The sequence below is a fragment of the Hyperolius riggenbachi genome, chromosome 3, assembly GCF_040937935.1.
Source record: "Hyperolius riggenbachi isolate aHypRig1 chromosome 3, aHypRig1.pri, whole genome shotgun sequence".
NCBI lineage: Eukaryota > Metazoa > Chordata > Amphibia > Anura > Hyperoliidae > Hyperolius > Hyperolius riggenbachi.
In genome coordinates this window covers 242,190,631-242,216,594 of record NC_090648.1, presented here as the reverse complement: position 1 = coordinate 242,216,594, position 25,964 = coordinate 242,190,631, and the positions used below count along the sequence as shown (strand labels likewise).

General features: G+C 44.4%; 1 protein-coding gene across 2 annotated transcripts in view; it reads right to left on the bottom strand.

The window, feature by feature from the left end:
• The window catches only part of TAF3 (TATA-box binding protein associated factor 3), a 159,186-nt gene extending 133,492 nt beyond the window's left edge, over positions 1-25,694 (bottom strand). Inside the window, exon 1 of one of the 2 annotated variants that reach the window (XM_068276060.1) lies at positions 25,375-25,694. In XM_068276060.1, the coding sequence (XP_068132161.1) occupies positions 25,375-25,540 (166 nt within the window). In that variant the 5' untranslated portion in view covers positions 25,541-25,694. The remainder of the gene's footprint in view (positions 1-25,374) is intronic. The other variant, XM_068276059.1, reaches the window with a different exon arrangement.
• Between the last annotated feature and the right edge of the window lie 270 nt (positions 25,695-25,964).

The following is a 25,964-nucleotide window of genomic DNA, read 5'->3' as shown; positions in this document are numbered from 1 at the left end:
GCTCCTTTCTTCAAACCATTCAAGCAAACTCTCAAAACCCACCTCTTTAAGATGGCCTACCCACCCCCTCCCACACAGTAACTCTGAATATTTATTCCACAACTCCACCTAGTGTTTCCACCCCACCCCCTTAGATTGTAAGCCTCTGGCAGGGTCCTCCCTTCCCTAGTGTAGTCTACAGGATAGTGTGCTCCTTTCCTATGACAGCCTGTACTTGTATTACTGGGCCTACCTAACCCACCCATATCACATGATCATGTATTTTGTGCCGTTTGCCTTTGTTAACTTTGTTATAGGTTGTATAACCTTGTTCTGTCTGTCATCCTTGTATCATTGTATGTATTTATTGTTCAGCGCTGCGTAATATGTTGGTGCTTTATAAATACAATAAATAATAATAATAATAACAAATAACAATAATAAAGACGCACCTAGGTTTAGAGGACCAAAGCCAGGTAAAAATATACTAAACCTGGTGCATCCACAGTCCAGGAGCATCTTGTAGATGTTCTTCCCCTATTATATGCTCTTCTCCTCCTGTCCCCCCTGATGTCCACCTCCTGCCCCTCAGTGTCCTGTGTGCGTCGCTTGTGTCCCCCTTGTCGTTTTCCTGTCGCCAGTGTCTTGTGTGTTCCCTTTCCCCTGTAGCTGCCTCCGTGTCCCCTCGCTCTGTTCCCATGTGTGTCCCCTGTAGCTGCCTCAATGTCCCCTCGCTCCACTCCCATGTGTGCTGTAAATAGCAGCAGTAGCCGTTTGTTCACTCACCAGACTAACAGCGGCTCCTCTCTCGCTCATGTGGGTCATGCTTACATTAAAGAGTACCGGAGCCGTGCTGGAGGAAGAAAAATTGCATGGCCCAATATGATTCGCGACAATGCATTGTCGCTAATCTTTTGGGGGGCTGCGCTCAGCAACAGGGGACAAAAGAGTATTTAGGGAAGCCTCAATAGGATCCCGAGGCTTCCCTCTCTTATGTTGGGAATACACCAAGAGTTTTTTGGGCAGATCGATGACTCAACAACACTCAGACACCTATTTCAACACCCCACTGAGGCTGGAGGGGCTATATAGAACACTGTTCACCTGAAAGTATACAGGTAAGGTACCTAGAAACCAGGAAGGTAAAAACCAAGAAAGAAAAGAGAACAAAAGAAAAAAGGAAAGCAAAATCTAAGGGGAGAGGAGAAGAGAAGAAAAGTGGAAAAATTGACTGGGAACAGACAGACAATCACCATGGGTTGCCCCAAAGCCTCCATCAGTGTCAGGGCCCGTTTCCACTTGTGCGGTGCATAATCGCAGCAGATCCCCCACTGACGAAATTGCATGCGGGTGCGATTCCGCATGCGTATTTTACCGCGATTCCGCATAGGTTAGTAGTGATGCGATTTTAACAGTGTCACTGCCTGTGTGATTTAACATTACTTTCTATGCGAAATCGTGGTAAAATACGCATGCCAAAACCGCAAGCGATTTCCCTATTAAATACATCAGCGGCGATTCGCATAGCGGTGTGTGGGATGCGAATTCTGACGGCTCTGTCGCGCAGATTTCTCCCGCACGGAAAAACTCTCAGGATTACTGACAAGTGGAAACAGGGCCATCCACTCGTATTGGCTATGCGAATCCGCGATAGTGGAAACGGGCCCTCAGTCAAAATCTTTTTATAGGTTTTACTAACCCTCCTAGAGTTGTTGCAAGGAAGCCAAGTCAGCTTTCAAACTAACCCACAACACTTTCTTACTAACTGATGATGATAATAATTCTTTTTTTAGTGTAGCGTTTATCTACTGTTGGACTCAAAGCACTTGTGAGGCAGCCACTAGAGCGCACTCTGTAGGCAGGAGCAGTGTTAGAGTGCCTTGCCCAAAGAGCTCCTTACTGAAGAGGTGCTGGATTGCCGAGTAGGAAGATTTGAACCCAGGTCTCCTACATCAAAGACAGAGCCCTTAACCATTACACTCTGCAGCCACTGCATGATGCTCTCTGGCCCACCACAGGTTGGAGGTCCAAAAGGAGAAGTACATATGAATTGGCCGCCAAGAGATTTCGGCGTAGTGTAAAGCCGGTAAATGGCTTACGCTACTCCAGGCACAAGTCCCGATGGCGCTAATTACTATTTTCCCTCCAGGCCGCCATGGATAGTGGGGGTAAGGTGTAATTTGGCTTCCAGCTATTGCTGGCGGCTGAATTACAGTGGTTTTTATATTAATTTGGGTTCCGTCTTCTTGGACAAGCAGCATGCAAATGAGTTGGTCATTTAGTTGGTGGGTATACAAGTCGTGCAGTGATGGGCTTCCGAGTAGCTTCTTTGTAGCTACTTGGAAGCGAAATGTTAATTACTGCACCAGAGGGGCGGGTGAAGTAGGGTTAACTTACCCATGTGCCCGTCTGCTTGAATGCGCTCCAATCGTGTTCCAAGTCGCATTCACATCACTACCACAATTCCTCCTTCAACCTGGAAGGAAAAAGCGTGGTAGTGACGTGAACACGAAATGGAACACAATGTGGGATGCGATTGTAGCGCATTCAAGCAGACGTCAGCAAAACCGTTAAGTTTTATAGCACATATCAGCAAAAAGTACACCGTTCTACTTCACCCACTCTGCAGTTTGTAGACTTAGAGCGCAAGCGCAGAATGCTCCCGACCACAGGAGCGCAATCGAGGAGTGAAGCCGGGTCCATACATGTGCAGTCAGCGTTCTTTTAGAGTGGACAGCGTCACACTTTGCAAGAAAAAATTCTGATGCCAAAAGGACTATTTTTTTTTATTTACATAGCACCAAAATCTTCTGTGGTTCTCTACATAGTACTAAGCAGATCCCAGTGGAGACCACAGATGCATAAATCGTTCAGATGCATCAAACCCACATGAATCAAAGCATCCAGCACAAGTACAAAATGCATACGAATGCATACCTTATATAGTTTATGTGTAATATAAAAAAACATGAGTTGGACCCCTGCATTGCGAGCTTACAGCCTACTCTACAGTAGTGAGGTGGAAATCTTAGGTGGAGGTAACAAAGGGGTAAAGGAATGAAGGTGTGATGATACACAAAGAAAAGAGAGGCTAGTCACTTGCCAAGAGTTGCTGCTTTATTCCTTCCAAATCCTGTACTTGACCTACTGACAAGGATAAATACAGTATAAGAGGTACAGTAGTTGCAACAGCCACCACACTCACTGCAAATCCATGCGTGGAGAAAGAACTTGAGAGGAAGCCAGTTATACCGTATATCTCTGCTGACTCTGCATAAGCTCTACAATGGAGTGTGTCCTCCTGATCAAACACTTCGGGGTCAAACATAAATCTTAAATCTGCGGTTTGCAATTTTTCAGGTAGTTTTTGTAGAATTTTTTGAGATTTCTCTACGCATCTGTATGTAAATGTTCATTTTGCAATTTTTTCTTGCATACCAATGAAGGAAATATGTATGTATGTATGTATGTATGTATGTATGTATGTATGTATGTATGTATGTATGTATGTATGTATGTATGTATGTATGTATGTATGTATGTATGTATGTATGTATGTATGTATGTATGTATGTATGTATGTATGTATGTATGCATGCATGCATGCATGCATGCATGCATGCATGCATGCATGCATACATACATACATACATACATACATACATACATACATACATACATACACACACACACACACACATACATACAATCATCGAATACGATTTTTCTATACATTTTTCAGCATTCCCAGAAACTTTAGAATCCAAATAGCTCATCACAAATGAAAAAAAAAAAAACGCAAAATGCACGTGAAAATGACAGTGCTATCGAATTACAGTATATGTGCGGCGGTCACGTTTATGGAAAAGTGCAAATCACATGCAATTTCTAACAAGTGTAACCCCAGCTTAATAGACCATAAGCAGCGTTTGCCCTTCTAGTCTGTGCATTGATTGCAGTGAAAGGGATAGCTATTGGAACCAATTCATTTAGGGCCTGTTTCCACTGCACACAGATTGGATGCAGAAAAACTGACTCCAATGAATGCCTATGGGAAAATCTGCATCAGAAAAATCGTGTTTAGTGGAAACAGGCCCATAGACATTCATTGGAGTCAGATTTTCTGCATCCAATCTGCGTGTAGTGGGAACAGGCCCTTAGGCCAGAAACCCACTGGAAGCGCTTTGTAAGCGTGAGTGATTTGAAAAAGCTCTTGGTAATGCAATGCTATGGGTAAATTTTTATAAAATCTCATCACTCAAGAGGGATCACACCCATAGCATTACATTAGCTAGAGCTTTTCAAATCACAAAGCGCTCAGAAAAGCTCTCCTAGTGGGTTTCTAGCCTTACAGCACTGTATGTTTAGCCGCGTTACTACAATAATACTGTATGTGTCCATATCCTATGAAAAACATACATTTTTTTTCTTAGACTGGCCCATCTCCATCTTCAGCTTATAGCAAGGTGGGAAATGAAAAGGGAACACAAAAGGCAAAAAGGAAAGAATAAGAGCTGCTAATAAATTTTGGTTTGCATGCACACTGTATGCAACTTGAAATGGGGTCAAATTAGTTTCCTACTTATTTATTTTGGTTGATCCAATTTCAAATTGCATGCAACTTGCATGCAAGCCAGACTTATTAGCATCACACTAATGGAACAGAAAGGAAGAGGAGAAAAAAGAAATAGGAAACGTTCCAATTATACCCCATCTTAACCTATTCAGTGAGCACTACAATAATATTGTTCATGGTTCTCAATTCTAGGGATATAGCTATATACAGTGGAGGAAATAATTATTTGACCCCTCACTGATTTTGTAAGTTTGTCCAATGACAAAGAAATGTGTTATAAACTGTTCTTATCACCTTGCTTCGACACCATCGTCTCACAGACTGTGAGATCACTTGACTCTCCACACAGCAAACAGGATATAGACTTGCTCAGGCTTCTTTCAATGTTTCCGTTATTTATTCAAGTCACAGGAATACAGATAGATACATTCATCATATCCTAGCCATGCCAATCTTCATGTTGCGTTATAAGCTCATGATTAGACTCCCTCTTGAAGTCAATCAGGTACCTTCTTCCTAACTACGTTACACTAAGCTACATATGTACAGCATACATTATATCAGATTACAGAAAGGACGAACATGCTTAGGTCCCAGTCGGCCTTGCGAGCTAGTGCAGAAGGAAGAAGCAGAAGTGAGTTCTCCATTGCTTGCTCCAGCTTTAACACCGGCTAGGAAAGAGTTAAATATGACATCATCTTCGCCACCCCCTATATCAGTCTATTGGTGGACCCACTCATGGTGTCATCATACCCGCCTACTCGATTAATAATCGATGAGACATTTGACATACATGCAGGAATGTGAATATTTACAAAACATGACTGATGTTTATTGTTCCAGGCCCAGGTCAGGGAGACCTGCGGCCTTGATCAGAACAGCTTCTTGGATGTTCTAGTTCTGCTGACAGAACTGCAGATTTTCTCTCTTCAGAGAAAATCCCCTTAAAGGGCAGGTCTGCTCATCAAGCCTTTTTGACTAACTCAGTCCAAATAACTGAGGCCTACTTAAATTATAACAAAATGAAGTCTCAGAAAAGTATCATTTCAATGGTAGGTTTATTTTAACAGTGGCAGATAGCACATCAAAAGGAAAATCGAAAAAATAACCTTAAATAAAAGATAGCAACTGATTTGCATTTCATTGAGTGAAATAAGTTTTTGAACCCCTACCAACCATTAAGAGTTCTGGCTCCCACAGAGTGGTTAGACACTTCTACTCAATTAGTCACCCTCATTAAGGACACCTGTCTTAACTAGTCACCTGTATAAAAGACACCTGTCCACAGAATCAATCAAGCAGACTCCAAACTCTCCAACATGGCGAAGACCAAAGAGCTGTCCAAGGATGTCAGAGACAAAATTGTAGACCTGCACAAGGCTGGAATGGGCTACAAAACCATTAGCAAGAAGCTGGGAGAGAAGGTGACAACTGTTGGTGCGATTGTTCGAAAATGGAAGGAGCACAAAATGACCATCAATCGACCTCGCTCTGGGGCTCCATGCAAGATCTCACCTCGTGGGGTGTCAATGGTTCTGAGAAAGGTGAAAAAGCATCCTAGAACTACACGGGAGGAGTTAGTGAATGACCTCAAATTAGCAGGGACCACAGTCACCAAGAAAACTATTGGAAACACATTACACTGCAATGGATTAAAATCCTGCAGGGCTCGCAAGGTCCCCCTGCTCAAGAAGGCAAATGTGCAGGCCCGTCTGAAGTTTGCCAATGAACACCTGAATGATTCTGTGAGTGACTGGGAGAAGGTGCTGTGGTCTGATGAGACCAAAATAGAGCTCTTTGGCATTAACTCAACTCGCTGTGTTTGAAGAAAAATGCTGCCTATGACCCCCAAAACACCGTCCCCACCGTCAAGCATGGGGGTGGAAACATTTTGCTTTGGGGTTGTTTTTCTGCTAAGGGCACAGGACAACTTAATCGCATTATCGGGAAAATGGACGGAGCCATGTATCGTGAAATCCTGAACGACAACCTCCTTCCCTCTGCCAGGAAACTGAAAATGGGTCGTGGATGGGTGTTCCAGCACGACAATGACCCAAAACATACAGCAAAGGCAACAAAGGAGTGGCTCAAGAAGAAGCACATTAAGGTCATGGAGTGGCCTAGTCAGTCTCCGGACCTTAATCCAATAGAAAACCTATGGAGGGAGCTCAAGCTCAGAGTTGCACAGAGACAGCCTCGAAACCTTAGGGATTTAGAGATGATCTGCAAAGAGGAGTGGACCAACATTCCTCCTAAAATGTGTGCAAACCTGGTCATCAATTACAAGAAACATTTGACCTCTGTGCTTGCAAACAAGGGTTTTTCCACTAAGTATTAAGTCTTTTATTGTTAGAGGGTTCAAAAACTTATTTCACTCAATTAAATGCAAATCAGTTGCTATCTTTTATTTAAGGTTATTTTTTCGATTTTCCTTTTGATGTGCTATCTGTCACTGTTAAAATAAACCTACCATTGAAATGATACTGTTCTGAGACTTTTCATTTCTTTGTCATTAGACAAACTTACAAAATCAGTGAGGGGTCAAATAATTATTTCCTCCACTGTATACACTATAATGAAAGAAAAGTACCCCTTATTAATCGAGTCCAGTATTGTAAAAACCGATTCAGATGCATATCAAAATATGAAAAGTCCCTTTATTAGACTCCACAATCATAAACATTTAAAATCCATAAAATACCCCCATATGTCCTACAGTATGTGGGCCGCCAGTCAATATGAGTATATCAAATAAATAAATAAAATAAATAACTATATGACCATAGCTACACAGGTGCTGACAATTCAGTATTACAACAAAGTGCTCAGTGCCATATATACAAAAAAGTAGTATATACACAATATGTTGGTTATGATTGTGGACTGAAACACACACCCAAAAATGTGATATGCATCACAGACCACAACTCACAAGACAGTGCCATACAAACTATTCCAAAAAGGGCATTCAATGTGCATTAATTCATATAAAAAGTGCAAAACATACAATAAAGTGCTTCATATTGTCAGAATCCTGAGATTGCTTACGTGTAAATCAATGATCCTGGCGTGGGGGTTGCCGCCTTACGCGCTCGCAGGACTATCTGTCCGCTTCAATCGAGGCTAGTTTGATAATTGACTGTGCGCAGTTTAAGTACCAACAGGGAGGAGGGCCGGGCAATCTACATATGGGATACGTGGCCACGTATCTGACGCATGCCGCTCGCCACGTATATTTCGCGCCGCTCAACAGTGTCCTATCACTGGTCGGGGCTATCTGTATATGATGCGGACCAATGTCCACGTCCATCATCTTCATGCGACCCAACATCCCACGTCATAGACACACCCCCTGAACGCGTATGTCGTGCAAAGCGCGACTATGCGTTCCAAGTACTGTGCATCCTGTATTATATAGTTCCTGTTGGCAACCCTTACTGCATAGAGTAAATGTATTCAAAAAATTACAACAGTACCTTAATATATACGATATAATCAATAATATAAATTTTCATAATTGTATTCAATAACATCATATATAAATATAAATAAAACAAGACAAACACCCCTAATACATGCTGCACTGCATGCATTAGGGGTGTTTGTCTTGAAATTCACTTGATATATTCAATATATATGGTTGTTGTTGGTGAGTATGGTACGGCCAAAACCAGAAATCGGCCAAAGTGGGAATTGGCCGGCCACTTCTAGAACTGGCCGATTTGACGTCGGCCAAAGTCCAAAATGCTAGGAATTTCTGACATTGGCCGGCCAGTTCTAGAAATGGCCAAAGTAAGAAATTCCCAGCATTTTAGACATTGGCTGACGTCAAATTGGCCAGTTCTATTCACGTCTTGGCCGTAACATATTACATTAGCATTTTATTAGAGTTTTCATAGCTGTAGCTATTAAAAATAAATTAAATATAAATAAATTAAAAATAAACATGCCACCAAATAATTAAAACTCATGCCAAAATAATCTCCCTTCCATTAACCCTAAACTTCCATCCTCCTATCAAATTCCTCCCCCCCCCCCCTCCTCCATTCTCTGTGTCCACCCCATGTCACCTGGAGCCTTGGGTAGTTAGAGAAAGCAGCCGGCAGACACTTGGGGACAGCGAGACACCTCGGGGACATTCCTCCCCCCTCCGTTCTCTGTCACCTGGGTCCTTGATGTGGACAGCGCGGACACTTGGGGACAGCCGGAAACTTCAGGGACATTCCTCCCCCCTCGTTCTCGGTCACCTGGAGCCCTGGGAGGAGAAAGCAGCCGGGTGTTCCGACACCGGCGGCCGTTGGAGAAGAAAGCAGCCGGCAGCATTTAGGCAGCCCAGGGGTCCTTGCATGAGAGCGCAGACACTGACAGCGCGGGGAGAGGTGACAGCAGGAATGCGACTGTCACAGAGGTAAGCTTCGGGACTTGGCCGGCCACATTTAGTCACAACGCGTTCTGGCCGGCCAAAGTCCGAAATTGAGGATCGTTTCCTACATTGGCCGCATCAGGCGGCCACTTTGCGTTTTGACCGGTCAGAACCCGAAGTGGCCAGACTTCGGGTTCTGGCCGTAACAAGTACAGCAACCATTACCTCTGTAGTGAGTAGCAGAGGCAATCTTGTGGTGAATGTCGTTTCTCATATATGGCTTTAAGGAAGCTGGGTTGTAGTAATTACACGATTGCAACCTAGGATCACCGTGGTGTCATAGAGTGTGTGTGTGAGTGTGTGAGTGTGTGAGTGAGTGAGTGAGTGAGTGAGTGTGTGTAGCAGACTTTCTCCTTTCTTGTAGGCACCTATGGGTCATAAGAGATATGCATGATAAACAATTTTAATGATACTGAAAACATTTCTTTATTCAAGCTTTCAGATATGTTTACATCTGGTGGAATGCAATTCCTATTTTTCGACACATGATGGCAGTAGAACATAAAGTCTGGCTTCTTGGAAGAGGAGTCTTCAATTATGGGATCCGTTTTATTTATATTTATATATGATGTTATTAAATACAATTATGAAAATTTATATTGATGATTATATCGTATATATTAAGGTACTGTTGTAATTTTTTGAATATATTTACTCTATGCAGTAAGGGTTGCCAACAGGAACTATATAATACAGGATGCACAGTACTTGGAACGCATAGTCGCGGTTTGCACGACATACGCGTTCAGGGGGTGTGTCTGACGTGGGATGTTGGGTCGCATGAAGATGATGGACGCGGACATTGGTCCGCATCATATACAGATAGCCCCGACCAGTGATAGGACGCTGTTGAGCTGCGCGAAATATACGTGCCGAGCGGCATGCGTCAGATACGTGGCCACGTATCCCATATGTAGATTGCCCGGCCCTCCGTCCTGTTGGTACTTAAACTGCGCACAGTCAATTATCAAACTAGCCTCGATTGAAGCAGACAGATAGTCCTGCGAGCGCGTAAGGCAGCAACCCCCACCTGCCTGCTCACACAGGCTTCTGGTGTTGTCTCGGTTAAATCATTATCAAGCCAGGATCATGGATTTACACGTAAGCAATCTCAGGATTCTGACAATATGAAGCACTTTATTGTATGTTTTGCACTTTTTATATGAATTAATGCACATTGAATGCACTTTATTGGAATCGTTTGTATGGCACTGTCTTGTGAGTTGTGGTCTGTGATACATATCACATTTTTTTGGGCGTGTGTTTCAGTCCACAATCATAACCAACATATTGTGGATATACTACTTTTTTGTATATATGGCACTGAGCACTTTGTTGTAATACTGAATTGTCGGCACCTGTGTAGCTATGGTCATATAGTTATTTATTTTATTTATTTGATATACTCATATTGACTGGCGGTCCACATACTGTAGGACATATGGGGGTATTTTTTGGATTTTAAATGTTTATGATTGTGGAGTCTAATAAAGAGATTTTTCATATTTTGATATATGCATCTGAATCGTTTTTTTACAATACTGGGCTCGATTAATAAGGGGTACTTTTCTTTCATTATACCAATTATACCCCATAGCCGTTGGTTAATTATTTCTGGTGTCTGTAAAAATCATGCAGGATGGGACGTTGCCTTCTCTCACAGCAGCCACAGATTGTGAATCGGTTTCATAATGAAATCGATTCAAAATCTGTTTCCAGTGTAGGCAGCCAATAGATCCCTCTTTGATCAGATTCGATCACAGATGGATCTATCTGCTAGTCGATCTGGTGGCAATCGACCAGTGTATGGCAGCCTTTAGCCAATCCCCGTTCTATTCCCCTCATTTCCCCAAAGGAAGGCCTCATGCTTTTATCCCCACATCCACCTGCCTGCTCACACAGGCTTCCGGTGTTGTCTCGGTTAAATCATTATCAAGCCAGCAGGGGACCAGCAGAGGTTGCAGACATGTAATGTATACTTTACACTGTGCACAGGGGAACATTTTACATTACGGGACAGCGGCGATGTGTACGGATGCGGCATCACAAGGTCGATTCCCGATCGATTTCAGCATGAAATTGATTTGGAATTGGCTTGTGGTGTATGGGCAGCTGAAAGATCTCTATTCAGATTAGATTCGAGAGAGATTTGTCTCTTGGTTGAATCTGCCCATCATCGCTAGATGTATGGCTACCTTTAGGCTCTATACAAACACATCCAATTTTAACCTCGAGGACCACAGGTTTATACCACCCTAGTGACCAGGCCATTTTTTTATAACTCAGCACTTCACAGCTTTAACAGTTTATTGCTTGGTCATACAACTTAGCACCCAAATTAATTTTACCTCCTTTTCTTCCACTAAGGGCTGGTTCACATGGGCTTCTGCTTAGCGTTTCGTTTAAACGCTGTGGTTTTTTTTAAACAATGCCAGCATTTAACAGCTTAGCTTTTAATGGCTTTCAGGAGAGCGTTGCATTTTCTGGTTTTTTGGTGGCTTTTACAGGAAGTATATGGAGAGGGTGGCCTTTCTTTGGCTTTTATGGGCTTTCAGTGGCTTTTGCTGGCTTTCAAACGTCTTCTAGAAGCTGCATGTTGCTTTTGAGATGAGACGCTGGGATCAACTGCCAGGCTTTCATAAAAACCTGCAAAAGCTTGTATTAAACGCTCCCATTCACTTGCATCGGAGGGCGGTAGATCCCTAAAAATGTTACTTTTAAAACGCTGCGTTTAATGCCAGCAAAACGTCTGTGTGAACCAGCCCTAAGAGCTTTCTTTTTGGAGGTATCTGATTACTGCTGAGATTTATTTATTTTTTTATTTTTTTAAACCCTACTGCTTTTATTTCCCCCTCTAAATTATGTCACATCCACTACACTACACATACATATGCCTATGATAGGGATTAGATTGTGAGCCATTCGGAGGGACAGTTCAGTGACAAGGCTGTCCTCTGTATAGTGCTGCGCTAGATCGCAGCGCTGTACACATTTATTTGCTTTGTTTGCGTTAAATTCAGCCTGCCAGCTCTGATCGCGGCTGGCAGACTGATCAAGGCGGCCCCGTGTGCTTACTACAGGGAACGTGCGTTTGAGAAAGCTCTCGTTCCCTTCAAATCTCGCTGATAGAGCAATGAGGAAACCACTCTGTGGCCACCATCCTGCGTTAGGGGGTCGTAGAGTGGTTTATTTGAAGGTGACTGGCAAATTATACCTCTGCCATGTAATATGAAGGTCAACGGATTTTGAATACTATGAACAGACTGTAAGTGGTAAAATTGGCCAGTCATCAGCAGATAAATATTGGATGTGTGTATGGACATTAATCCCTTGCTTCTAGTACTTTCTGAGTGGGGATGGTTAAGGAGATGCCAATAATTCTACAGATAAATCACCCAGTAGCAAAAAGAGACAAGAAAGCTCCTGGTCAGTGGTAATATTCAAATATACAATATGAATTTCAATTCACCACCATACATAAACTAAAAGCATAAATAAGCACATGTAAGGCCTCATCCACCTCAATTAGTGCAGATGGCGGTGTGATCGGATTGCAAGTTACACTAAATGGGTCAGCACTACAATTTTCTAAAAAAAAAACCTGCATGCAGCAGCGTGACAGTGCATCGCATTGCTGTGCAGCGCATATGATAGGACTGGTAAAAGTGCTGTCTAGGCATTTCTACCGTTCTTGCGTGTCACCACACTATACGTGCTGCAGAATTGCGCATGGCAGCATGTATAGTGGAAACGAGGCCTAAAAGGGTTCTTAACAAAATGTCCAAAGGTCCCCATTAACGGCGTGATTTTTAACAAGCTGCACTTGTCAATCTTTGGGGGGGGGGGGGGGGGGGTTGGGAGGAGGTTAGCAGAGTAAGCCTGTGGTCCTGGAGAGGTTAAGGAAACGGTCATTAAAGCGATTTTTCCAGATCAGTTGGGCCCACCAGCTTCTTTGTTTTTATACAAAAGGACCAAAATATTTCATTGAAAAAAGGAAAAATGTTTTACCATCAATGGGCACCTCACTATAACAATTAGCACAACCTAGCACAATAATAGAATTACTAATCTTTATCTCTATATATTTATATACACAGTGGATTTCAAAAGTATTCGGCCTTCTTGATGTTTTCCACATTTTGTCATATTACTGCCACAAACATGCATCAATTTTATTGGAATTCCACGTGAAAGACCAATACAAAGTGGTGTACATGTGAGAAGTGGAACGAAAATCATACATAATTCCAAACTTTTTTTTTTTTTACAAATAAATAACTGCGTGTGTGCATAATTATTCAGCCCCCTTTGATCTGAATGCAGTCAGTTGCCTATAGACATTGCCTGATGAGTGCTAATGACTAAATAGAGTACACCTGTGTGTAATCTAATGTCAGTACAAATACAGCTGCTCTGTGACGGCCTCAGAGTTTGTCTAAGAGAATACTGGGAGCAACAACACCGTGAAGTCCAAAGAACACACAAGAAAGGTCAAGGATCAAGTTATTGAGAAATTTAAAGCAGGCTTAGGCTACAAAAAGATTTCCAAAGCCTTGAACATCCCACGGAGCACTGTTCAAGTGATCATTCAGAAATGGAAGGAGTATGGCATAACTGTAAACTTACCAAGACAAGGCCATCTACCTAAACTCACAGGCCGAACAAGGAGAGCGCTGATCAGAAATGCAGTCAAGAGGCCCATGGCGACTCTGGACGAGCTGCAGAGATCTACAGCTCAGGTGGGAGACTCTGTCCATAGGACAACTATTAGTCATGCACTGTACAAAATTGGCCTTTATGGAAGAGTGGCAAGAAGAAAGGCGTTAACAGAAAGCATAAGAAGTCCCGTTTGCAGTTTGCCACAAGCCATGTGGGGGACACAGCAACCATGTGGAAGAAGGTGCTCTGGTCAGATGAGACCAAAATTGAACTTTGTGGCCAAAATGCAAAACGCTATGTGTGGCAGAAAACTAACATCACTCTGAACACACCATTCCCACTATCAAATATGGTGGTGGCAGCATCAGACTCGGGGGGTGCATCTCTTCAGCAGGGACAGGGAAGCTGGTCAGTTGATGGGAAGATGGATGGAGCCAAATACAGGGCAAACTTGGAAGAAAACCTCTTGGAGTCTGCATAAGACTTTAGACTGGGGCGGAGGTTCACCTTCCAGCAGGACAATGACCCTAAACATAAAGCCAGGGCAACAATGGAATGGTTTAAAACAAAACATATCTATGTGTTAGAATGGCCCAGTCAAAGTCCAGATCTAAATCCAATCGAGAATCTGTGGCAAGATCTGAAAACTGCTGTTCACAAACGCTGTCAATCTACCGTATTTTCCGCCGTATAAGAAGCACTTTTTCTCCCAAAAAACACCCGCCGATACGAACCGCCGCCATGTCGGGGATTCCCTGCCTGTGTGCCTCCTCCTGTCTCCTCCTCCTGTCTTTTGTAACCCCCCACCATGTCACCTGCCGTGTCTTAAGTCCCGCTATGGTCCTTCTGCCCCCCCCCCGCATGTGTCCGCGCCCCCCCGCATGTGTCCACGCCCCCCCCCCGCATGTGTCCCTCCCCGTGTTTTCTGTCCCCCCGGGTGTTTCCGCCCCCTCCCCTTGTGTGGTCTGGCCCCACCGGGTGTTTAGCGGCAGCTGCTTACCTCTTCCATCATGCCCGCGTGGACTGCAGACCTCCGGCTTCTGTGTGCGGCTTCCTCTAGTGCCGGTGTTCCAACTAACTAGCATACATTGACAAAACAGCATACATTTAAAGTGATATACCCCTTTTTAGTAGAATCAGTATCCCCTTGCCCGCTCGCTTCGCTCGCTGGGCTGCGGGCTCGGTCCTCGCTTCGCTCGGACAACTTTTTATTCTAACTCTATGTCCACTTGGATAGTGGAGATTGCACATCAGCACCCAGGCAGCTAACTGGGGTTGCAAAAGTTAATGCTGCTGATGGGCATTATGGGGTTAATGTATAATCTGCATGACTTTGCACATGCTCAGTAGCATTTGTATGCTATTTTGTCGGGTATGCTAAAATGTTGGAACACCGGGCCAGCTTCTAATGACGCGTCATTGTGACGAGTCATTAGAAGCCAGCACTAGAGGAAGCCGCACACAGAAGCCGGAGGTCTGCAGTCCACGCGGGCATGATGGAAGAGGTAAGCAGCTGCCGCTAAACACCCGGGGGGGCCAGACCACACAAGAAGAGGGGGCGGAAACACCCGGGGGACAGACAACACGAGGAGGCAGCGGACACATGCAGGGGGCGGACATGCGGGGGGCCGCGGACACATGCGGGAGGCAGAAGGACCATAGCAGGACTTAAGACACGGCAGGTGACATGGTGGGGGGTTACAAAAGGACCATGGGGGAGACAGGATACATGGAGGTGACAGGAGGACCGTGGGGGAGACAGAAGGGACAGGAGGAGACATGGTGGGGTGATGGGAATATGCATGGGGGTGACAGGAGGACCTTGGGGGGCACATAAGAGACAGGAGGAGACATGGTGGGGGAGACAGGAAGACACATGGGGCAGACATGCGGACACAGGACACATGGGGCAGACATGGAGGATACATGGGGGACACAGGAGGCTACCATTTGAGGGATAACATGTACAAGGCGCTCCGGAAATATGGACACAACAGGTTTAGTATTTTTTTTCCCCTGGTTTTTGCCCTCTAAACCTAGGTGCGTCTTATGCGGCACGAAATGGTAATCTGACTGAGCTGGAGCTGTTTTGCTAAGAAGAATAGGCAAGGATTTCAGTCTCTAGATGTGCAAAGCTGGTAGAGACATACCCTAAAAGACTGGCAGCTGTAATGGCAGCAAAAGGAGGTTCTACAAAGTATTGACTCAGGGGGCCAAATAATTACGCACACCCCACTTTGCAGTTATTTATTTGTAAAAATGTTTGGAATGATGTATGATTTTCAATCCACTTCTCACGTGTACACCACTTTGGATTGGTCTTTCACGTTGAATTCCAATAAAATTGATTCATGTTTGTGGTAGTTATGTGACAAAATGTGGAAAACTTCAAGGGGGCCGAATACTTTTGCAAATATATATATATATATATCTATATATCTATCTATCTATCCGATCAACTGGTCCGATCGATTTTGTATGGAAGTGATTGGAAAATCAATAAAAAAAAACAAGACCAATGGAAATAATCTATGCGGCCTGACAGTGTGTGCCAGGCATAAATGACAACTGAAGTGAGAGGTATATGAAGACTGCCATATTTATTTCCTTTTAAGCAATACCAGTTACCTGGATATCCTGCTGATCATCTTCCTCTAATACTTTTAGCCATAGACCCTGAACAAGCATGCAGCAGATCAGGTGTTTAACATTTTTGACAGATCTGAAAAAGATTAGCTGCATGCTTGTTTCAGTTATGTGATCCAGATACTACTGCAGCCAAATAGACCAGCAGGACTGCCATGCAACTGGTATTGCTTAGGTACCATTCACACATACAAACATAATACACTGGCGATAAGCGCTAGAGATTTGCATCGGCTAATTTGAGCGGTAATCGCTTATTTTTCACTGTACGTTTTGCAATTTTTGAGCGATCGCAATTTGCGTTCCTTTAACATTAGAATCGCGATTGCTCAAAAATCACCGAAAAGTGCCGTAGACACCGCATTTACATTTTGCGCTAATCACGTATCACCGGGACCGCGGCAGTGAGATCACTGCCATATACTTCTAGTTGCACTAGCGCTTTAAAAAAGTCGCTAGCGATTAGCAGTAAGCAGCTCGCTAATCGCCGAGTGTGAATAGGCGCTTACAAGGAATTACGTATAAGAGCCTCCATTTACCCCTAACTTCAGTTGTCCTTTAAATAGTATACAACCCAAATGGACCCAATGGACGTGTGTCTTTTTTCAACCCAAATAACTATTTAACAACATAATTCCTATCTGCTATTAGAAATGGATGGAGAATGCGCCCCAACCAGTGTGCGGGAGCAGCTGACAGGCAGTGGATTCACCACCTTCAGCTTCCTGTGTATAAGAAGCCTAAATGGGTAATTTTCAAAGCTTCCTTCATTCTTTTCAAAAGCCCTCAATGAAGAGGACCTATACAAAGATGCTGGCCAGAGTACTGCACATTATTTTGCCAGCTGGACTGTGCCCACTCTAGGGAGTGCTTTTGAAAAAGGAATTCCTCAAGATGAGTTGGGAGTAATCCAAAACCTGATGGACAAAATTATACTACGTACCGTAAAATGATAGATACATCAAGAAAAAAATTATTTATGGTGCATTTTACTTTGGGAAAAATGTACATCTTATATGCATGAATACTTAAATGACAACTGTATTGAGAAGAATATGGAGGCTGCAATATGTATATACAGTACTTGTAAACAATACCAGTTGCTTGACAACCCTGCTGGTGTATTTGGGCTGCAGTAGTGTCTGAATAACACCAGAAACAAGCATGCAGCTAATCTTGTCAGACCTGACCATTGCCACATAACACCAATCCTTTGCTCGCTATACTGGCTACCCACAAAATGGAGAATCCTTTTTAAAATTGGCATGCTAACATTCAAATCCCTACACAACCTAGGCCCAGAATACTTGAAGGATCTGTTGAAAACTTTGTCACCCCTCGCACAACCTCAGATCAAAAGGATCCATTGACCACCCCCAGAGTTGGACTAAAAACCTTTATGCTGGGTACACACTATGAGATGTTCTGGCCGATTTACTGTCAGATTGATTATTTCCAACATGTCCGATTTGCTTTCCGATCGATTTCCTATTAAAGTTACTGGAAATAGATTGGAAAGCAAAATCAGACATGTTGAAAATAATCGATCTGACAGTAAAATCGGCCAGAAAATCTGATAGTGTGTACCTAGCATTAGAGCCAGAGCTTTCGGTCATGCTGCCCCTGCCTGTGGAATGCCTTGCCAAATGTAATCAAGACAGCTCCAACCCTGGACACATTTAAATCAAAACTGAAAAGCCACCTAGTCTGCCATTTATGATCAGGTAACTTTTCCCCTGTACGCACCACTATATACTGATCTGAGACAAGCTTATGGGCTTTGGCTCCTACAGGAGAAAAGCGTTTTACAAATGCTTAGTCGTCATTATAATTTTATTTATAAAGCGCCAACATATTAACCACTTGCCGACCGCGCACTCATAACGCGCGTCGGCAAAGTGGCATCTGCAGGACCAGCGACGCAGATCTGCGTCGCCTGCTGCAGGCTACTTAATCAGGAAGCAGCGCGAGCGGCTGTTTCCTGTCATTTCACGGCGGGGGGCTCCGTGATTAGCCTGCGGGCCGCCGATCGCGGCTCGCAGGCTAAATGTAAACACAAGCGGAAATAATCCGCTTTGTTTGCATTTTTACAACGCTGCTACAGTAGCAGCGTTGTAGTAGATCAGCGATCCCTGGCCAATCAGCGGCCCGGGATCGCTGTCACATGACAGCGGGAAACCTGTTAGAGGCTGCACAGGACAGATCCATTCCTGTGCAGCCTCCGATCTCTCGGGCAGGGAGGGAGAAGAGGGAGAGGGGGAATCTTGCGGTGGAGGGGGCTTTGAGGTGCCCCCCCCCCCCCCCCCCCGCCACCCACAGCAGGAAGGAGCGATCAGACCCCCCCAGCACATCATCCCCCTAGTGGGGAAAAAAGGGGGGCGATCTGGTCGCTCTGCCTGTCATTTGATCTGTGCTGGGGGCTGTAGAGCAAAGATCTGAAAAAACAGCGCTGGTCGTTAAGGGGGGGGGGGGGGGGGGGTAAAGGCTAGGTCCTCAAGTGGTTAAGCAGCGCTGGACAATGAATACATACAATGATACAAGGATGACAAATGTAACAAGGTTATACAACAGGGGTCAGGAATCTTTTTGGTTGAGAGAGCCATAAACGCCACATATTTTAAAAATGTAAGTCCGTGAGAGCCATACAATATGTTTCAAACTGGGACAATGTGCATGCGCAGCAGAGGGCTCACGTCCCTGTTGCTAGGGTGATGTGTATACAGTTGATCCGACGGGCAGCGGAAGTGTCATACACGTCTTCAGCTACTCTTGGGTTTCAGCAACATCAGCAATTTCCCCAAGAGTCAGGCAGAAGAAATACCGACTAACAACTTGTACAATTAGCTAGCTGACTTTAGGATTTTACTTGCACTTCCACACTAAGCTGCGCTGCTTGAGCAGTGTAGCTTAGTGAATCAACCCCTTCTGATTTGTCTGTGAGCCAGATGTAGCCATCAAAAGAGCCACATCTGGCTCCCGAGCCATAGGTTCCCTAGCCCTGTTATACAACATAGAACAATTTCTACAAGCCAAATGGTACAAGATACATGATCATGCAATTTTGGGCTGGTTAGGTATACCCAGTAATACCCAAGTATGAGGCTGTCATAGGAAAGGAACACACGATCATGTAGACCAGTGTTTCTCAACATTTTATTGGTATGTACCCTTTTTAAAACCCTGTACCAGTGCCCCCGAGCATAGTAAACATTACTACAAGTATCCCTTCACAAATATATAATCGTATTACATAATTGGTTCTAAACAATTTTCAAGCATTTACGATTGGTTTTAATTAGCTAAAACACTAATTTGGTATTGTTTAAATAAGATTTATCATTTTCTAAAACTCTAAAATTTGTTATTCTTGGTTAAGTATATCAAGCACGAGTACCCCCTGGAACCATCAGAAGTAACCCCTGGGGTTCGTGCACCACACGTCGAGAAACTAGGATGTAAACTACACTAGGGAAGGGAGGACCCTGCCAAAGGCTTACACTCTAAGGGGGGGTGGAAACCCTAGGTAAAGCTGTGGAATAAATCTTCAGTAGAGACTTACTGTGTGGTAGGGGGTGGGTAGGCCATCTTAAAGAAGTAGGTTTTGAGGGCCTGCTTGAATGTGTTGAAGGAGAGAGCAAGTCTGATGGGCAGTGGGAGTTCAAGAGGGTGGGGGGGGCGACTCTTGAGAAATCCTGCAGGCGTACATGTGGGAAATGCGTGGGGCAGTGAGACAAAGGTCCGGAGGGGACGACCTGATGTATACCTGTGAACAAGCTCTGAGATGTAGGTAGGGCAGGCTTTTTTGCACAGATTTATATGCCAGGCATAGAATCATGAAACTTATGCTGAAACGAATAGGGAGCCAGTGCAGGGATTTAGAGGGGAGATGTGGATGCGGAGCGGTGCAAAGAATGGATGAGTCTTGCAGCCACGTTCATAACTGATTGAAGGGGGGGCAATGCGTTTCAAGGGGAGGCCAGAAAGGAGGGAGTTACAGTAATCAAGGCGGGTGATGAGGGCATGGATAAGCAGCTTGGTCATGTCCGGCGGATCTTGGAGATATTACGGAGGCGGAAATTGCAGACTCTGGTGACGTTTTGGGTGTGGGGGATTAAGGCAGAGGTCAGAGTCCAGCGTGACGACCAGACAGCGGACCTGGGAGGTAGGGCAAATGGTTGTGTTGTAAATTCTGGGGTGGAAATCTGGAGGGGGTGCAGCAGTGTGGGGTGGAAAGATCAGGAGATCAGTTTTATCTAGGTTAAGCTTCAGGAACCTAGCTGACATCCAGGAGGAAGGACATCAAGGAGTAGGGGTACCTCAAGGCTCTGTCTTCAGTCCCCTCCTCTTCTCCATCTACATGCACAGTCTTGGTAACTTAATCAACTCATTTGGTTTTCAATACCACCTATATGCAGATGATACACAACTGTACCTCTTGGCCCCAGACCTTAAAGGGATACTGTAGGGGGGTCAGGGGAAAATGAGTTGAACTTACCCGGGGCTTCTAACGGTCCCCCGCAGACATCCTGTGTTGGCGCAGCCACTCACCGATGCTCCGGCCCCGCCTCCGGTTCACTTCTGGAATTTCAGACTTTAAAGTCTGAAAACCACTGCGCCTGTGTTGCCGTGTCCTCGATCCCGCTTATGTCACCAAGAGCGCACAGCGCAGGCCCAGTATTGTCTGTCTGCGCAGTACACTCCTGATGACATCAGCGGGAGTGAGGACATGGCAACGCAGGCGCAGTGGTTTTCTGACTTTAAAGTCAGAAATTCCAGAAGTGAACTGGAGGCGGGGCCGGAGCATCGGTGAGTGGCTGCGCCAACACAGGATGTCTGCGGGGGACCATTAGAAGCCCCGGGTAAGTTCAACTCATTTTCCCCCGACCCCCCTACAGTATCCCTTTAACTCCCTCCTCACACGGGTTCCCGACTGCCTGTCCGCTATATCCTCTTTCAAATCCTCTCGCTTCTTAAAACGTAATATGAATAAAACTGAACTAATAGTCTTTCCACCATCCCTGTCCACCTCTTTGCCTGATATTACAATAAATGTTAACACGTCTATAACTTCAGTTCCCAAAGCACGGTGCTTAGGGGTAATATTTGATTCTTCTCTCATTTATTCCTCACATTAACTCCCTAACCAGCTCCTGTCATCTCCAACTCCAGCGGATCGCTCAGAAACAGCCTTATCAGTCTGCCTGACAGACTGTACACACGCCGGACTGTCGCTGGAACGCTCACCCAGCGGGAGGGTCTGACAGGCCCGCCGTTCCAGCCTGTCTAGCGTGTGTACGGGCCTTTAACCCTAACCTACAAAACTCTCCACAATCTCTCTCCCTTGTACATCTCACTAGTCTCCAGATACCAACCCAACCACAATCTCAGATCTGCACACGAGCTTCTTTTATCCTCTTCTACAATTACCTCCTCACATTCACGTGTACAAGACTTCTCACGTGCCTCACCCCTGGAATGCCCTTCCACAGCACATCCGCCACTCTCCCACCTTTGAAATCTTTAAACGCTCCCTCAAAACACACCTATTTCGACAAGCATATTCTCTAGCTTAGGCCATGCACCCACTAAATAACCTAATTACGCACTGCCTGTACATATACTGTATACTTCCTTCACCACTTGTTTCCACCCCATTCCTTTAGATTGTAAGCTTGCAAGGGCAGGGCTCTCACCCTTTTGTGTCATGGAATGTTATTAATTTCATTGCTTGCACTCTGTTAGGCATTTATACATTTTAGTCATCAGGTTAAATTTGCAATTGTAATCAGCAGTGCTGTATTTTGTATCAGTTTTCATATTTGATGTATAGCATTATGTATCCCTTGTCTGTTTTCTTACATTGCACAGGGCCATGGAATATGGTGGCGCTTTATAAATACATAATAATAATGTTTGTGCAAGAGAAGTGCGCCCTCGACGTATCTTACTGGTGACTGCTGTAGAGATATGTAGAGAGCGCACTTCTCTTGCCTCAGACTGGCTGAAGTCACAGGACCCGGTACCGGAGCAGGAGAAGGCTGAGGACGGTGGAGTGGGAGTGATACATGCGGATGGGGCTGGAGGAAGCCCCACGTATGTAGAAAACGTTTATTTTTAGTCAGCTCTGGTACACTTTAACGTGAACCTGAGTTGAGTGATATGGAAGCTACGATATTTGTTTCCTTTTAAACAATACCAGTTGCCTGGCAGAGCTGCAGATCTATTTGGCTGCAGTAGTGTCTGAATGAAGCTGTGCTTCCAAATCACGTGTGGCCAGCAGGAGAGGACAGTATAATGTCCGCACTGATGGTCCAAAGTGATCTGGATGGAGCCCAGGGTACCATAGGTTATATGGGAAGCGCATCCGACTGGCCCGGGATTATCATGGACTGTTCAGAAGTGCGGATTGTTGCAGTGTGACAAGTGTGAACGTCTCCTATGTATAACACAGGAGCCATTTACTCTCCACTTAACAATGAGTGGAAAATGGAAAACAAAACAAACAAAAAAACAAAACAAACAAAAAACAGTCCATTTTTCACTCTAGTGGAACAGAACCTTCCACCAAAAACAAGCATGCAGCTAATCTTATCTTGGTAGTTTCTGACAATATTGTCAGAAACACCTGATCTGCTGCATGCTTATTCACGGTCTATGGCTGAAAGTATTAAGAGGCAGAGGATCAGCAGGACAGCCCGGCAACTGGTATTGCTTAAAAGCAAAATAAATATGGCAGCCTACAATATTCTCGCTTCAGTTGTCCATTAAGTATTTTAAAATTTTACATTTTTTTTTTATGATGGTGGTCCTTTAAGCATTACACTGTGAGAAAAACAACTCTTGATGCAAAAATAAATAAATAAAAAAAATATATATATTAGATAGATAGACAGATAGATAGATAGATAGATAGATAGATAGACAGACAGACAGGATTGCCTATAGCTATATTTAATAGCATTATCACTGGTCTGCTACCCATACTCATTGTGGCATTTATAACATTTTGTTAAATAAAACTGAAGGCAGTTATTCAAAAGCATTACATGACAGCTTTCAACAACAATATCTCTGGAACAGCAGCAGTAACAACAACACACCTGTCTCCACAGTCAACAGCCACATCCAAAATGCTACATACAGGATTATTAATAAAAATAAAAACTGCATGACACAGCATAGATGTGAACACCACTATCACCATCTAACAACTGCAAAGAAGTTATCACTGTATGTGTCAGAGGTGTGAGCAGAAATACCTCAGGAAAGAGCAAGCTATTCTCCAAGCAATGGAGCTCCTGTCCCTGAGATAACCATCAGTGACCCTGCTTTCCAATTACTGCAATCACATGAAAGTGTGGGAAATCCTTGTGCTGTCAAAACAGACTAGCAACTCTGCAACATCCTCACCTAAACTCAGTCAGACAGCTAAACAATGCCATGCCCCTGTCCAGGGTGGGAAACAGCAACTTTAATTTGACATCTAATAACTACCTTAAAAGACAACTGAAGTGAGAGGGATATGGAGGCCAATTTATTAATTTCCTTTTAAACAATAATAGTTGCCAGGCAGCCCTGCCGATCTCTGGTGGCAGTAGTTTTCTGAATAACAAAAACAAGCATGGACCAATCTTGCCAGATCTGACAATGGCCTCAATTCACTAAGATCATGCTGGAGATAATAAGGCAAGAGAAAACTTACCTCCACATAAGAGAGAGTTATCTTATCTCTTCATTCCTTAAGTTACCTCCTCTGTAGTTCAGTTACCTCCTCTGTAGTTCAGTTACCTCCTCTGTAGTTCAGTTACCTCCTCTGTAGTTCAGTTACCTCCTCTGTAGTTAAGTTACCTCCTCTGTAGTTAAGTTACCTCCTCTGTAGTTATTTTCACATGCAGTTAATAAACAGCCTGTCTTTAACTCTGGAGTTATTTTAAGGATTGAAGAGTTAACTTAAAGACAGAAGAGTTAACTTTAGGTTTGCCTGAGGTAAAATGTTTCCTGAATACTACATGCCTTATCACCATGGTAACAACTCTAGAAGAGTTATTAAAGACAGGAGAAAAGCTTAGTGAATTGAGGCTGTCAGAAACACCTGATCTGAATGCTCGTTCTGGGCCTATAGCTAAAAATATTAGAAGCAGAGGGTCAGCAGAACAGCTAGGCAACTGGTATTGCTTAAAAAGGAAATATGGCAGTCTCCATATACCTCTCACTTCAGTTGTCCTTTAATTAGTAAGCGCTGAATTAAAACTTTGCAAAAGATAAAATAGATTTGGAAAGCTAGTGATGAATAAGCTGATAGACCCTTGCAGAGATCCAGTTCATTTCCTGCCCATTTCAGTTTGGGTAAATAAAGTCTTCTTTAGGGGAACCAGAACCATAGTAAAATCCAGCTAACGGGATTGGATGGACGGCACCCTCTCTAACTGCTAGGTTTCCAATAGGTTGTATTAAACTACACTCACACTATTTGCCCAATCACAACACTCTGTGCCGTAAGCTGGTACTGTGATTAGAGAACTGTTCCCTATGAGGTTTCCTGCTGGGTCCCCTAAAGTAGACTAGCACCAAAATGTTTAACTCAATGCTCACTCTCGGTGAAGATGGCCACACTGTATTTGTTTGGATCTGGCACATCAAAGACCCAAATTAAATCTCTCAATATCGGTAACTGACTCATGTGACACTGGTACACAATATTTATTCAGCAATAACTGTAAACACTGGACTTTAGAGATGCATTGCTAGGTAACATATTATCCTTTTTACAGTTGAGCAGATGGGAGCAGCATTTCCAGAAGCTCCATCTACAAGTTCCCTCCTAACATGTGCTTCTGTTGACAGGAGGATGTAGATGGTTTCCTATGTATTTATGGCACCACCAGCATAAGCAGCAGAACTCTCTTGATATCAATATGCCAGACATAAGTATAGAACCACCTGCACGTCTGATGGTAGCACAGTCTGCCTGGATTGTGCAGTTATGTGAGCCCATAGACTTTGGCGATCTTATACTGTATGTACACACAGGAGGGATGATGATGAGCACATCGCACACACAGGGCAGTGGGCTGCAGACAGCAATACTCACAGAGCTCAGAGAATCGGTGGGATACCCGGCACAGCTGCTGCAGGTACCTATGCAGGACATCAGTCAGCAGATCACAGGCGGTCACCTGCACAGAGTCCCAGCCCAGGGCTTGGCAGATCTGCGCCACTGAGACCCGCAGCAGCGAGCGCGAGTAGCTCTCACTCATCCCGACTTATCCGGCTCCCATCACATGGCCAGACGCCCCGGTAGATCCGTATCGCCTCGGCTAACCGCACGGCCCCTTCCGCGCTCTCACTCCCATCGCCATCTTGGCCCTTCCTCCCCTCGCCGCTTAGCTGAGGCTGCAGGACGCACCAATCCATCGCAGAAAGACTCGATCACACTACTTCCGGTTACGATCTATAGCTCGGGAATCTGCTATTTCCTCCCAGGCAGGGTGATGTACCGGTAGGAGGACACTAGAGGCTGGTGGGATCTTCCTGTTACTTTATTTTGTCAGGGGCAGCAGGTGAGAGAGCGCCTCCCGACGGGACAGCCCTCTATTGCCAAAGCAGCATTAAAGTCAGGTAAGGAAAGCGAGAGGGATGTGGAGGCCTCCATCTTTATCTCCTTTTAAAGGGGAAGTGAAG